This window comes from Carica papaya, chromosome 3 (genome assembly GCF_054855325.1).
Source record: "Carica papaya isolate Zhongbai chromosome 3, ASM5485532v1, whole genome shotgun sequence".
NCBI classification, from domain to species: domain Eukaryota; kingdom Viridiplantae; phylum Streptophyta; class Magnoliopsida; order Brassicales; family Caricaceae; genus Carica; species Carica papaya.
Window position 1 is genome coordinate 24,681,862 of NC_142311.1, and position 16,076 is coordinate 24,697,937.

The 16,076-nt window shown below is 36.4% G+C and overlaps 2 protein-coding genes across 2 annotated transcripts; both read right to left on the bottom strand.

Moving 5' to 3' along the window:
* Positions 1-13,867: 13,867 nt before the first annotated feature.
* On the bottom strand, positions 13,868-15,467 carry LOC148267364 (uncharacterized). Its single transcript, XM_088216084.1, has 3 exons — positions 15,147-15,467; positions 14,522-14,759; positions 13,868-14,076 (listed from the first exon to the last, which is right to left on the bottom strand). Exons 1-3 carry the CDS (start codon positions 15,465-15,467, stop codon positions 13,868-13,870), a joined length of 768 nt encoding a protein of 255 aa, XP_088072210.1.
* Positions 15,468-15,563: 96 nt separating this feature from the next.
* LOC148267365 (uncharacterized) lies at positions 15,564-16,076 on the bottom strand. Its single transcript, XM_088216085.1, has one exon. The coding sequence runs from the start codon at positions 16,074-16,076 to the stop codon at positions 15,564-15,566; it is 513 nt and encodes a 170-aa protein (XP_088072211.1).

Sequence of the window (16,076 nt, forward strand, 5' to 3'; positions counted from 1 at the left end):
TATCCAAAATAGAACCCTATTTCTTATGGTGTATGGTGCATAAGCGGCGGGTGAACCTCGTGTTTTGGATTGCCATATAGTTTGCCAACATCATCTCCTTCTAGTTGCCACTTATTTTGGGCTCAGTCATCACCTGACTCATTGTCAGCGTGATGCGGAACCTCAAGGCCCTTGCTTGAACCTTAAAACTCTTCAATCAGTTTAGAACGGAATTTAGATCACAAGTAAAAAAAGGAATCAAATTTGTTCAGTCACCCAAATGGTAGAAGTTAAAGAGAACCCAAGAAAAATAAATGATATCCCTTGAAGCCAATCCAAATAAGCACCAAACATAAATAAACCTTGCCCAAGGCTTGTGTCACGCACAGCAACCAACTTGAAGAAAAAGGTGCACTTTTTGAATATGAAAAAGATTTTATTCCAGTCGAGATCTGAGGACTGAAAATCAAGGGAAGATTATTTTGAAAAGTCAAGGATGAGCCAAAATCATTAGAATGATCCTAATAAAAGAAAAAAGAGAAACCCTAGCTTTTTTATGTTATAAAAATCGGGGTTGCTAAGATGAAAAAGGATCTCTCTTCCTCTCCCTGCTACTCATAGCACCATCCACTGTCGCTGCATCTTCCCTTTATCTTCCCTCTTTTCTTTATTCTTAATGAACTCATTTCCACCATGAGTGATTGATTTGCTTTCTTTTCCTAGTTGACAAATTTAACAAACTCAGTGACATATTGTTAGATCAAATTGAGTCATCTAAGTTTTGTTTGAATCTTTGTATTTATTTACTTTCTACACCTACATATTTTGTTATTTTTTAATAGATTTGAATAGAGCCTGTCAAATGCAAGGTGGAACAACAAGTAGCTAGCCGAACCACTCAAATATGTTATTATTTGAGCAGTTCTAGCACATAGTGGCGATCAGTGTTGCATTGAGAAGGTAAGTAATCTTGTTGACTAGTTCACGCGGATGAATCCGAAAAATTGATTCAAGTTCTTCTAACTCTCAAGGTCGTTGGCAAATTAAATCATATGGATGTTCCTATAACTATTTGTTCAGTGAAAATCCAGCTAAAGAATATTTTTTGTTCGGCAGAACATTTCTGATAACTATAACTGGTTTTTTTATATTTTTAAATGAAACTAATCTTTGCATCTATGATCAAATACATAACCAGAGTTTAGCTATTTTGTTAACTAGGAATATTTCTTATAATTGATCTATTTTCTTACTTATAGACATAAGTTTTATTATGTTCTATTCTTATTTTATATTTTACACTTTATGATTAATATTAAAACCTATAAAAATCTCATTGTTATTTTTCATTCGTTGGTTAAGAAAGAAATTTAGTTTCCAATTCCATATGGGTTCGATCCTGCTTACCACCACTACATATTTGTTTTATTAGTTAATTAGGATTTTCTTTTTGGTGGATTCAACACCCATCAAATTTTGGCACTATTGCCAAGGAGTTGAGATTAACTAATCATTTTTCTTTTTATGACCAGGTCTGATCATGGAGAACCTATTCTATATAATCTAGAATCAAGAAAATCGCCAAGAGCCTAAGAAAACAAACCAAGTTGAAGAGGAAAACATGTCAACAGAATACGATTTTTACAAAAAAGCACAACCGTTGAAACAAAAGGAGAAACATAGCAGATGGCCAACAAATGCACTTTGAGGGAGCTAGCAACACTGCTTATCAACTAGCAACCCCTTTACATCACTTGTTCAGATTTGAGCGTAGCTTTTGAGTTGAAATCTGGCTTAATCCACTTGTTGTCCAAGTTTAGAGGATTTGGGAATGAGAACATACATAAGCACCTCAAAGAATTCCATATTGTGTGCTCAAGTATGGAGCCGCAAAGAGTCTCTGAAGAATAAATAAAATTGAGAGTGTTCCCTTTGTTTAATGATGCAGCTAAAGATTTATTGTTTTATGTAACCACTAATTCGATTACTACTTGGACAGATATGATAAAAATGTTTCTAAATAGATTTTTTTCGCCTCCAGAGCTACTAGAATAAGGAAGGAAATATATGGAAAAAAATAAAAGGATTCAAAGAGTCTCCATGATTATTGGGAAAGGTTTAAGTAGTTGTGTGCAAGCTACCCACAACATGACATATTAGAATAGTCCCTCATTCATTATTTTCATGAATGACTCTCGCCCATAGAGAGAAGAATGTTTGATGCAACTAGTGGCAATACCATTGTAAATAAAACACTCCACCAAGCTAGAGAATTGATAGCAATCATGCGGCCACTTTGCAGCAATTTAGGAACACGTGAAACACCGCAAGAAGGGTGAATGAGGTAAGTATTTCTTCTCTTGAATCTCAAATTTAACAACTAATTACTTTGGTGTGAAATATGGTTACAGGTAGTACACAATAGGTTAGAATTTGTGGAATTTATGCGCATCCTCGACATCCTGCAAACATGTGTCCTACACTTTAAGATAATGATCGGCAGCAAGTTAATGCGATTGGAGGATTCCCCAACCAGCCGTAAGGGAGATATGAGCCCTATCCCATCACTTACAAACCGGGATGAAGGGATCATCCTAACTTTGGCTATGGAGCAAGTCAACAAAATTTCTAACAACACCAGCCAAGACCACCTCCACATCAATAACTAGTACCTCCAAAACAAAATATGTCTCTTGAAGAAATTGTTAAATCATTGACTACTAACACTCAGCAATTCCAACAAGAAACTCAATAGTTCCAATGGGAATGTAGAGCTAGTATCTAGAATCTAAAAACTAAAACAAGACAACTAGCAATATCTACAAGTAAGCTAGAATCCCGAGGCAAACTGCCATTTCAACCCAAGGTTAATCCAAAACAAAACATAAGTGCTATCACTTTGAGAAACTGTAAGGAATTGTTGAAAAGTCACTGTCAGGTAACCCGTGGGCAAGGCTTACAGAAAAGTAAACCATAAGCAATTATCAATGATAAGGCCGATAGAGCTGAGCCATATTTTAACTAGCCAACATTGTTCATAATCTCTCCACCATTTCCATAAATATTTGCTCAATTAAGGAAAGAAAAGGAAAATAAGGAGATCCTAGAAATTTTTCACAAAGTCAAGATAAACATTCCTTTACTCAATGTAATTAAGTAGGTACCTCAATATGCCAAATTTTTAAAGGAGCTATGCACCAACAAGAAAAGGTTGAGCTTACAATGAGAGAGTAAGTGTGGGAGAAAATGTTTTAGCTATAATTTAGAGAAAATTACCCCTCCCCCAAAAATGCAAGGACATTAGTATGTTTGTTATTTCTTACAAGATAGCAGTTTAGAACTAAAGAAAGTCGTGTGTGATTTAGGAGTATTAATAAATGTCATGCCTTTTTTCATTTATTCAAGGTTAAATACTGATCGTCCTTTAAAATAAACAAGTGTTATAATTCAGCTAGCTGATAAATTAGTTGTTTATCCTAAAGGAATTCTAGAGGATGTGCTTGTCAAAGTTGATAATCTTATTTTTTCTGTTGATTTTTATGTGTTAGATATGGAGGATGATAAATCATCTAACTCATCTGATATTTTGCTCAAAAGACCGTTCCTTAGTACAGCCAAGACGAAGATAGATCTGCAGGATGGTACACTCATTGTGGAATTTGATGAAAAAATGGCAAAATTTAATGTATATTTGAATTTGGGCTGTTCAAAGGGCTCATATTTGAACTTTCCACAATTGGCCAGCCCATCATCCACATGTTTTTTAGTAAAAACTTTGGAGTAACTCTTTAAGCTTCTTTGCCTTTGATCTTGTTACTGGTCCGCTGAAATTGGAACTGTATTTGTGTTTACATCATTTGAAATTTTCTCCAAGTCACCTTCTGATGCTCTTTGAGTATCTTGAGTATTTTTAGCCTTGTTTGCATCACAACTTATCTAAATTTGTATGCCTAGAATTCTATGGTTCATGTTTAGGACTGCATATTAAAATAAAAAAGAAAAACAAAGCAAAGGTTTGGATGAATAGAACAAATTAGCTAGCATATGATGGAGGAGATGGAGTGTAAAACACACTCACAATCAAAAACATGATTGGAGTAAAAATGTGAGATGGAGCATAAAATGCACTGACAATTAAAGAAATTATTAAAAATAGAGCACAAATAATAAACTAGTCCTTTAGTCACTTAAAATCGCTACTAACTGAGTAACCAGGTGCATTCATCACAAATGTTTATCCTCGTTTCAAAATGTTAGAGACATTTCAAGTAAAAAGATTACCTATAGATAGATTTTCTGTTTTTAGCATGAACCAAATGCATTTTCAAATCCTTATATCTGGACAGATTATGTGATTGTTCTACTAGGTACTTATGACATACCAAATACTAATTAAAGCATAAGGGTGCCAGATACAGAAACAGATACAAGTGCATTTTAGATAATTGTATGTAGCGGAATAAAATCTTACAATCCCTTACAAAATAATAATAGATTTCCAAATATTACAATACTAAGGCGAAACAAAATTAAATACAAGCCTCTATAAAATATGGACTTATCAGAGTATGGAACAAAATATGAACTCGCAACGGTTCACAGATCCACGGGATCTTTGAAAGGTTCAATAGGTAGGTCAACGATCGGTTCCTTACTATTGTCCTCATCTAAAGTGCCATGAAAATGGGTGAGTTTCATATACTTAGTAAGGAAAACAGTATTTAAATAACATCACTAAGATTTTAAAGGCAATTAAACTTGAAAAATGGTACCTTATTTACTCATCATCAGGAATCATGTCAGAGATCCATTTCAATAATTATGAAAATAGTTTACTATATTTAAAGAAAATTTCAAATAAATCATAGAAAAACATGTCATAATGATATCAAATTCTATCAATCATATCATGTCAATCATATCAATCATGTTGAAATTAAATAGAAAAAATCAAACAAATAATGTCATGCTTTTATCTTATTTTATTCTTCGCACGAGCTCATTCTGAGTTCCATCTACTAAGGATAATACAGATTCTCAACTACCCATGTGGAATGACCAATTCATTTCATATCATATCAGAAATTTGGGGCTTGCTAAACCATCAGCACATTTATGGCTTTCCAAACTATGACACGATTTATGACCACAACCATGCCAACCACAGTGGTTCACATGTAAACTATAATCATGGTCGTACTTGCCAAAGGTGAGCCCTACAATCATATTGCGTCACCACTTTCATTAGAGGGTACGCCATCATCCATAGAGAGCGATCCTCTCACGTCTTTTCATATCAGATAAGGGAGAAACAGAAACTCCTCAGAGATAAAAAGCTAATGAATCATGTCATCTATAAGCCATTCATGCCAATATCGATATCTATTTTCCATATTTATAGTACAATAACATGCTTCATTTCTTTATCATGTTATCACATATACTTTATTTACATATAATATAAACATGTATTAACACATAACATTTGCTTAAGTGATATTAAATTACAACGAAATTGAGCATGCAACCAACCGATTAATATTACAATTAATTATTCTAGAAATACTCCTTAGAATGTAAAGATAAATACTAAATTCATTACTGAAACTTGAAGTTTTTCCCTACATCTTTCCTCCTTCTATTCCTTCCTCTTTTCTCTCTAAAATCTCTTTAGTGGATGGAAGAATGAAGTTATTAGAGTGGTGAAGAAATGGTGAAAAGGGTATGCATCATCCATACGGAACGATCCTCTCACGTCTTTTCAGACTAGAAGGGGGAGAAACAGAAATCCCTCAGAGATCAAAAGCCTAACGAAATACTTAATAAATTATGCATGCCAATAGTAATACATACTTTTCATGTCTATGCATCATTTCATGCTCATTCATTTTTCCACCGTCTAATGCATCACATATCAATATTTATCTCAAACATTAAATTATTTAAATTATACATGCAAATAATCAATTTTTATATGTTCCTAAAACATGCATTAACAATCAATTTTAATCTAGAGATGTCCTTATGATGTTTAAAAGTAAATATTAAATTCGTTACCGAAACCTTGATATTTCCTACGCCTTTTTCTTCTTTTCCTCCTCTCCTCTCTCTAGATCACTCCCTCTCTCTCTAAAGCACTTTGATGGATGGAAGAATGAAATGGAAGTGATGAGGGAATGGTGAAGTGATGATCCCTATTTATAGAAAATAGGGACTGTTAGATTTGCGCCAAGCAGTGAAATCTGGTGAATAAAAAGAAAGACAATGTGAAAATATGATATGTGACGGCCGTTAGATGTGACCGACGAATGGACCATGCAATGTGATGGTGGCGTGAAAACCAGAGGCACGCAACACAAACGACAGTGACACGTCACCTAAGTGACGGTGGCATGCTGCCCAACAATAGTGCATGATTCCCAAGGGGGTGGCACGCACTGCCTGAGGCAGCACAGGTAGCCCCAACCTACCAAGCACCGCAAGCTTAGCCTAGCGCACGCACAGGCATACGGCATGCTGGCCTACCATGTGCAATGGTCTTCCTCGCATCATTCCTATAAAAGAAAGGAAGACAGGAGTTGGAGGCTTAATCTTTGAAAATAGGACATTTATCTTCCTTAGGTATTCTAAAAAGTTTATCTATCCTAGGCCTCAGTTCAAGGGATTTGTTCCGTGATAACCTGGCTCTGGTACCACCTGTGACATCCAAGGTGTCAATTAAGGCAAATGGGTATCGGATACAGATTCAGAATAACGAATGGATGATAATATTTATGCAGCGGATCAAATGTTAACAAATCCCTTACAAATATATATAGTGTTCTAAATACATACATCACTGAAGCCAGAAGTGGCTACAAAATACAAACATAAGGGCCACTTCTTTCACTATACTTCTGAAATTCATGAGAGTGCAGGAACAGTCAACAACTTAAACTTGTGGATCCAAGGGATCCTCATAGACTTCCGAAGGAAGGTTTGCCTGCAGTTCCTCATTTTCTTCCTCATCTGGGGGAGAATGGAAAGAGTGAGTTCCATATCCTCAATAAGGAAAACAGTGTAAAATTAACATTGTAAGATTTCAAAAGTTTATTATTTTATCTCACCGTTTGGTTTTCTTGTTTACCTAACTCATCATTAGAAAAGAAAATTATTTATTTGAATATCAAAATAGAACATTAGCACAAAAAATCAAATATACATATATCAGGCCAAATAATGGGGCATGCACGTCCCATTTGCATAGGACATGAGGCACACACTGCACATAATAGGCCTCAGCCTGGGTGCAATGCAAGCTTGGGCCGCACGCGCCACCGTAGTTTGGGCAGTGCACCTTTAGTCTTCGTGCTACCGTCGTCTCGTCAGTCATGTCTGTCAATTTTCACATCGCATTAGTCACTTTTCCCTCTCCCTCTCTAACTTCCATCTACTGAGCGCAAATACGAATTTTTAACTACTCATGTGGAAAGACCAGATCAGATATATAATGGCAATTCGCCAATAGCACATTTCTGGCTTGCCAAACCATGATATGATCTATGACCACGACCATACCAACCATAATGGCCCTATCAGATAGTTTATAGCTCTGGCAGTACTTAACCAAAGGTGATCCCTAATAGATAATTTGCGCCACCACTCTCGTTAGAGGGTACATTATCATCCATAGGAGTGGTCCTCCTACATCTTTCCAGACCAGATGAGGAAGGGGGAAAACAGAAGTCCCTCAGAGATAAAAAAACCTAATAAAACACTTGATAATACATGTCAATACAAATTCATATTTTCATACCATTTTGATGCAAACAATGCTAAAAATACTCAAGATACTCAAAGAGAATCAGAAGGTGATTTGGAGAAAATTTCAAATGATGTGAACACAAATACAGTTCCAAACCTGGAAAGTTTCAGCGGACCAGTAACAAGATCAAAAGCAAAGAAGCTTAAAGAGTTGCTCAAAGTTTTTACTCGAAAACATGTGGATGATAGGCTGGCCAATTGTGGAAAGTTCAAATATGAGCTTTTTAAACAGATCAAATTCATAACTTTAATTGGATTTAAGTGATTTGGGATAATTTGGGCTTGTTTGAGTCTTATTGATAATGGATGAATAAGCCTTGTGTATGGGTTGGATTAGTTGAGTTGTTTTAAGTATTTTGGATTGTTTTATTTTAGTTTGAGTTAATTAAGCCCATATAGTTAAATATAACTCATTTTGGGCTTAAGTCTTGTCTTAGTGTTATTACTAGAATGAGTCCACTACTATATGGTGCCACAAATAATTAGTGGTGTTGGTTAAGAAGATTGGAGTTACAAGGAGTTACATAACAATTACATGCCTATGATTACCCTAGTTATTGTTTGAGTTACAATTGTAATTACCACATAATTAACCTAGTTATTGTATTGTAACTTATCATTGATTTCTTTGGCTATAAATACCAAAGGAACTCTTCTTTATGGACATCAAGAGTTGTAATCAAACATTTCATAATTGAGTTGAGAGTGTTTTGGCTTTCTTTTCACTTTATGCACAAGGTGTTGATTTGGCATATAATTGTTATCACTTATATTTCCATTTTGATTTCTTATTTCAATTATTCTTGGTGCTTGTTTGGATTGAGTTCAAGGGATATAAATATCTTTCTTGGGTTCTCCTTAACTTCTACTATTTGGGTGATTGAACAAATTTGATTCCTTTTTTACTTGTGATCTAAATTCTGTTCTAAACCGATTGAAGAGTTCTAAGGTTCAAGCAAGGTTCTTGGGATTCCGCATCATTTCATACTTAATCTCCTTTTTCGCATTTCAGAAATCGATCACAAAAATTATATCATTTAAAATTACATGCAAATAATCAAATGCATATAGGATCGTATAACATGCTTTATCACGACATTTAACATAATCATACAAATCATAATTTTAAGCTTTATAAATTTTAACTCTAGAAATACTCCTCAAGATGTTTAAAAGTAAATACTAAATTTTTTACCAAAACCTTCATGTTTTCTACACCTTTTTTCTTCTTATCCTCTCCTTCTCTCTCTAGATCACTCCCTCTCTCTCTAAGCTCTTGGAGGATGGAAGAATGAAATGGAAGTTATGAGGAAATAGGAAGGAAGGGGTCCGTATCTATAAAAAATGGGAAACATTAGATTTGCACCAAGTGACAAAATCTGGTGAGTAGCGAAAAAGTTAATGGGAAAGGAGTGATGTGATGCGACACGATCGTAGTACAAAAAATAGAGGCACGTCTCCCAACCAACAACAACACACCGCCAATCGGTGGCACACACTGCCCAAGGCATTTACGCCATGATGGAATGGTCGGTTAGCAACTAGGGTTGATCAACAGCCAAGGGCCATTGCATGTGATATAATGGATCACATTCGCCCCCTTTTGGCTATTAAAGCCAAATTTCACTCTTCTCTCTTCCATTTTCTTCATTTTTCTTCTTCTTCTTCACTTGGTTGAGAGAAAGAGAGAGAGAGAGAGAGTGCATCAACAAGTGACCCAAGAGCTTTTCTCCCCCAAGTGGTGAGCTTCCCACTTTTTCCTCTTGCTTTCCCTTCTTTACTTAGTTTACCAAGAGTTCACTCTTGAGCGTTTTTTTCCTTTAAATTACAAAACTTCTTTTATAAATCCATGGGTGCTGAGCAACCTTCCTTCTCATTCAAATAATAAGCTAACCTCATTTTTTTGCGAACTTGAAAGCTTAAAAGTTTGGTAAGGGTTTTGCTATTATCATGTATCCTTCTAATGTGTTTTTTAGATTTTGAAATGTTAGAAATAATGAATTCATATGTTTGTTTTTATTTGGTTTCATGCATGCATGTGTGCAATTTAGTAACCGTATTCTATTGAAAATTTGATCGATTCAAGGTGATTATTTTCTACTTATATTACCTATATGATTGTGCATGTGTAAAAAGGTACGTGAAGTTTCAAAATGAAATGATTTGAGAGGTAAAAAAGAAGCTCATAAATTAGTTTGGGGCACCAAGGTGCCGAGAAGGAGTCATGCAGTGCGACTATGTCTCAACCATGCACAATGGACACGATCCCCAGCTGCTACAATTGCACAGTAGCGTGCATTAGAGCACAGGCCCCACCAGGCGTGCCAGCATGCCGAGGGGGCCTGCTGTGAGTGTGTGCATCTGTGTGCACGTGCCACATGTACGTGTACACATGACTTTCCTGGCATGTTTGCACGATAAGAAGCCTACGTGCACGAGAGGAATTATTGGCATGCATAGCATGTGTGCAGCGCTGTCCTCCTGAGTGCGACTACGCGGGCTTATTCCTTGCACGACACGCTGAGTTGTGTGACTAGTTCGCACACCCACAAGCCAAAAACACTATGCAGGCTTGGCTCTCAACTTTGTCCATTTGGGTGAAGCTCGAGAGGTTTACCCCAAGGGGGCCTCAGCCTAAGAGGGAAACCCAACGGCCTAACCAATTTTAGTGGACCCCCACAAGGTTTGGTTTAGTTTAGTGGACCCTCAATGGGTCCGTCCTAGTTCAATGGACCACCATCGGGTTCGCTTCAGTTTAGTGGACCCTTACTAGGTCTGGTTCAATCCAATGAACCCTTAGTGGTCCAGGTCAATTAATTGGGTCTACATTCTTTTAGTTGGCCCTGTTTTGATCCAGATTTGGTAATTAGGTCAATATGATCTGGATGAGAGAAATTTATGAAACTGGAAAAGTTATAGATTTAAGGACTGGTTTGATGGACCCAATGGGTCGAAGTGAAATTATGTTGAACTGAGATTGAGATTGTGATTGTTAAGAATAATGAATGAAAATTGAAAATTTTTTTATCCTTACCACTGAGGGTAATTGAAATCGATTGCTGATGAACAACTCTTGTGAATGGTACTGGTTTTTTCTCTAACGAAAGTGGATCACAATTGATTGTAGGGGCCACAATGGCGAAGTACGGTCGTGGCCATAGTTTCCAACTACTTAATCATATATCGAACTAAACTATTTTTCGTTCACAGTGGTAGTTAGGGATCCCTTCTGCCATATGAAGATATAAGCTAAGACAGCTTCACATATATTTGTAAAACACTAAAACTAAAATGGGAAATCTAAAGTAGATGAGCTAGGACTTGTTGTTACCCATGTTAGATAAGTTTCTATGTCAAATATGTTTCTCACCGTTTCGTCTTGTTATGCCATGTTTAGATTGTTATATCAAATATGTTTTCCATTATTCCTCCTGACTGCTTATGTTTTGAGACTAGTACTTCAAAACAAAATTTAGTAAATTAAAAGCACCATATTTTCAACTGTATTTTAAATGAAAAATGGTAAGATAAAATCTACAACTCTCTTTAATGGTAAGTCTCATGGATTGTAAAAGTAACAACATTTTCTTTTAAAATAAAATAATCTTTGAAATGTTTGTAGTGTAGTTTAAATATGGTTACCCTTACTGAGTTTTATGGAACTCACCCCAATCTATTTCCTCCTAGACAATGAGGAAAGTGAAGAATCACTCCCTGAGCTGCGTCTTGAAGTTTTTTTGGATTTATTTGCAGGGTTGTAGTGGATATTTGTGTGCATGTGAATGATTGTACTCTGATGAAAAGTTTTTTTGTAATGATAGAAGTGGCTAGAACAACATTTGTATATATGTTTATTCGCTAACTACTTGGCCTTAGTTGTATTTGAACATCAATTTTAGAAGGGATGACTTTTCTTTCGTTGTATAATTTTTTTATGCACTCATATTTATTATGTTATCAAATACTTTTGCACCACCGGATACCAAGATGTCATAGGTGGTATTAGAGCAAGATTCTCATACATTCCTTACATTGAGGCCTAGGATTTAAGTCTAGAAATTTCTTAAAATAATAGTATCCTTTTGACCTTAGTGATTGACAACTATACTAAACCCTTTTGTCCTTTTTGTAGGTAAATATGACTCGAGGGAGATCGTCTATAGAAAAACGTAATGCCCAGGCTGCCCCAACCCGAGTAAAGTTCATTGAATTATTCTGGACAATTCAAGGTTTGATCGCTGTTGGGGATGTTGCTAGACCTATTGCTAGAGGAAGGTTTCCACCTCGATGAGGTTTGTGTTGTGGTGACGCTGACTATTATTTAGGATACGCTTTCTATTCATAATTCTACTCATGTTATGATTGATACTAGTGCCACCTACTCTTTCATGTCTTTTGAAATTGCTAGGAAATTGACAATTGAGTATGAACCTTTAACACAAATCTTGGTTGTAGAGAGACCGTCTAGGGGACTTCTAGAAGTCCATGTAGTGTCTAAGGCCTATAAGCTGAAAGTTTTGGGTAAAGAGTTAATTGAAAACCATATACTCTTAGAGTTTTCTACGTTTGATGTGATTTTAGTTCTACCATTGTCAATGATCATTTAGTTCTATTTCCTTATTGGGTATAATCTAATGACCACAGCTGTACTTTGCCACTGTGGAGGGATATATCACATCGCGAATCCACTCTCGTTAGAGAGAATGCCAAACTCACTCATAGGGACCGGTTAACCAACATTTCATACATAGAGTAGGAAGAGACAAAAACCCTTAAGAGATAACAGCTAAATGAATTTTCCATTCTTTTCTCTTTCTTAGTTCTGTGTTTATTTATAACAGTTACATGTTTAGAATCTAGTGGAGATCTAATAACACATTCAGCCCAATGCCCCATTTTACCAAACTTGACCATCAGGTCATCATCTTTAGCCAAGACCCCTTAGAATGACCCTCTTCACCATTACTAATGATAAGGCAAAGGGCCAAACTCGCATGTTTTTCAAATCATCATGTTTTGCCATCATGCTTAACATTCCACATTTTATATTCAAATAAATCAATAATCAAACACAAAAAAAATGTGCATCAAAATCATTAAGTATTCCAACCTAACTTTTCTAAAAAAACTTACTTAGAATTGTACGAAAAAATACCAAAAGAATCCCTTATCGAGACCATAGTTTGATTTGTCTTTTGGAATGGGAAGAAATGGCTTTTAGTGATCTTTGAACGAAGTTTTGGGAACTCCCACTTTGTTTCTTTCTTTCTTGCTTTCTTTCTCTCACTAAACTTCTATTTCTCTCTAGACTTCTCTTTCTCTCTCTAAGTTTTCTAAAAAATGGAATAAAAGAGAACAAATGAAAGTGGGGAGAAATAGGGAAAAAAAAGCTCATTAAATAGCCATAAGAGGTGTCCTTGATGCTTGCCACATGGCAACCATCCACGAGAGACACGTGGCATGGAATTGGTGGCTAGTTGCAAGTCAATCGAGGCGACGAACTACGCAATAGGTTCTTGACCACGAGGCAGGGAGTTGTCCACACAGCATGAGCGTGTCTGCACACATACAAGTGCTAGAGTGCATACCAACATGCATAGGGCCACGCGCAGTCAGCTGAAACACACCTGTGCGACGTCACCGTGCGCGCCTTCGTGGGCACGCGAGCATACAGGCTTTGGGTTTGCAGGCTACTTTCCTACAAGCTGGGGGATTGTTCCCCTGCTTTTTTATTTTTTTTTTCCAATTTCTTTCCTTCTTTTTTCCTTAAAATCCTTTTTAACAAAATAACTTCGAAAATAAAATAAAAATAATTCAAAATAATAAAAATTAGTGCAAAGAAAAATATCGATGAATCTAAATACGGACAAAATTTAAATGGCCGTGAGGCCCAAAATAATAGAGTTTTAACATCACGTTTTAGCACAAAGGTTTTGAGGTGTTAAAGTTTCCACAAGTACGGATCATCTCATACATACTGCCCTATTTCTTTCTTGATTTTGTCCTTTCTCGCTTTGGGTAATTCAGCTGGTAGTCCATGGGTAACAAGATAATTGATTATATCTGCATACTAAGGGGCTGCTTGCTATACTAAGAATAGATTCTCATCTGGAAATTGGTCATTCAATGGGGAGAGTTCCCCACTCAACCGTAATCGGCTAAGGGGATCTAACACCAAGTTCTCCATCCCCTTTTTATCTCTTATTTCAAGATCAAACTCTTGCAAGAGTATCCATCTTGTCAACCTCAGGTTTGCCTCCTTTTTCTTGAGCAAATATTTCAATACTACATTATCTGAGAACACAATCACTTTTGTTCCCAATAAAAATGAAAAGAACTTTTCTCCCAACAAAAATGAAAAGAACTTTTCTAAAACAAACATAATAGCTAGTAGTCCTTTCTTGGTGGTTGAATAATTTATTTGAGCACTATCAAGGGTTCAGGAAGCATAGTAGATTATGTGTGGATCTCTTCCCATCCTTTGACCGACGACAGCTCCCACTGCTTGATTCCTCGCATCACACATAATTTCAAACGGTAGCTCCTAATTTGGTGGCTGCATAGCGGGTGTTGTCACCTTCTCTTTAAGTGCTTCAAACGCTTCTCAGCAAGACTTGTCAAATATGAACTCCTCTTCCTTTTGCAACAGCTGACACAAAGATTGGGTGATTTTAGGGAAATTCTTGATGAATTTTTGGGGTAAATCGGCGTGCCTTAGGAGTGAGCATATTTCTTGCACATTTTTTGTGATAGGGAAGTGACTTGATGACATCCACTTTTGCCTTATCAACTTCTATTCCCTTTATGGACACTACGTATCTTGAGATCAACCCTTGATCCTCCATGAAATGACATTTCTCGTAGTTTAGCATAACGTTGTATTCAAGGCAGCATTTTAGCACCTTTGTGAGGTTGTCAAGGCACTCATCAAAAGAATCACCATAAACCATGAAGTCATTCATGAAGATCTTTATACTCTGCTCTATAAAGTTAGCAAAGATGCTGATCATGCATCTTTGTAATAAGGCTAGGCCATTGCAAAGCTCGAATGACATTTATGTATAGGCAGAAGTCCCAAAGGGGCACATAAGCGTGGTCTTTTCTTGATCTTCCGGTACAACCAGAATCTAGTAAAATCTGAAATACCCATCTAGATAATAATAATGTGTTCTCCTAGCCAACCTTTCTAGCATTTGATCAATGAAAGGCAAGGGGAAGTGATTCTTTCCGTGGAAACATTCAACTTGCGGTATTCGATGGAAACTCTCCCACCCATTCTGCACTCTAGTTAAAACTTTCTTCGCTTCCTGATTTTTTATCACGGTTATCCTGATTTTCTTTGTTATAACTTGAACTGAACTTACCCATTTTCTATCTAAAATTGAGTAAATGACCTCGGTGTCCAGCAACTTTAAAACCTCTTTCTTCGCCACTTCCATCATCAGTGGATTTAGATGTCTCTGCACTTGTCTACTAGGTTTGTTGTCCTCTTCCATCAGAATTCTGTACATGCAAGTGGAAGGCAAAATCCCCTTGATGTTACCAATTATCCACCTGATTGCTTCCTTATGTCCACGAAGTTCTTTAACAAATTTTTCTTCTTCAATTTGGCTGAGTTTATTGAAAGTTATCACTGGAAGGGTCTCTCTTTCACCCAAAAATACATATTTGATGTGTTTGGGCATCGGTTTCAGTTCTAGTTTAAGGGTCGACAAAATAGATGGCAGAAGTTTTGTGTGAGAGATAGGAAGATCAAGATGTGGAGGCGTACCTTTTATCTACTAAAATGACTCTAGCTCGAACACAGCTTCTTGTAGATTTTGGTCAGCAACATGGTCTTCTTCTAAGATCCCTAAGTTGTCAGCATTTAAAACGTTACAAAGTGCAATGTTTACCTCATCATCATGGCCTAGATCGAAGTATTTTTGGTCCAAAGCATCTATGATGTCAATGTTGTACGCACAAGACAAGTTAGAAGGATATTTCATTGCATCATATACATTAAACTCTACCACATCGCCATCAAACTCCATGGTGAGAGTGTTGTCCTGAACGTCTATTTTTGTTTTAGCAATGTTAAGGAATGGTCTCCCCAGCAAGAGATGAAAGGATTTTGAGGATTTATCATCCTCCATATCCTGTACATAGAAGTTAGATGTTAAAATGAGGTTATCCACTTGAACCAACACATCATTCAAGACTCCTTTGAGGTGGACAACGGATCTATCCGCCAACTGAATGATGACTCCAGTCTCCTTTAGTTGTCCGACAATGGAGGCCACAAGGTTGCACAT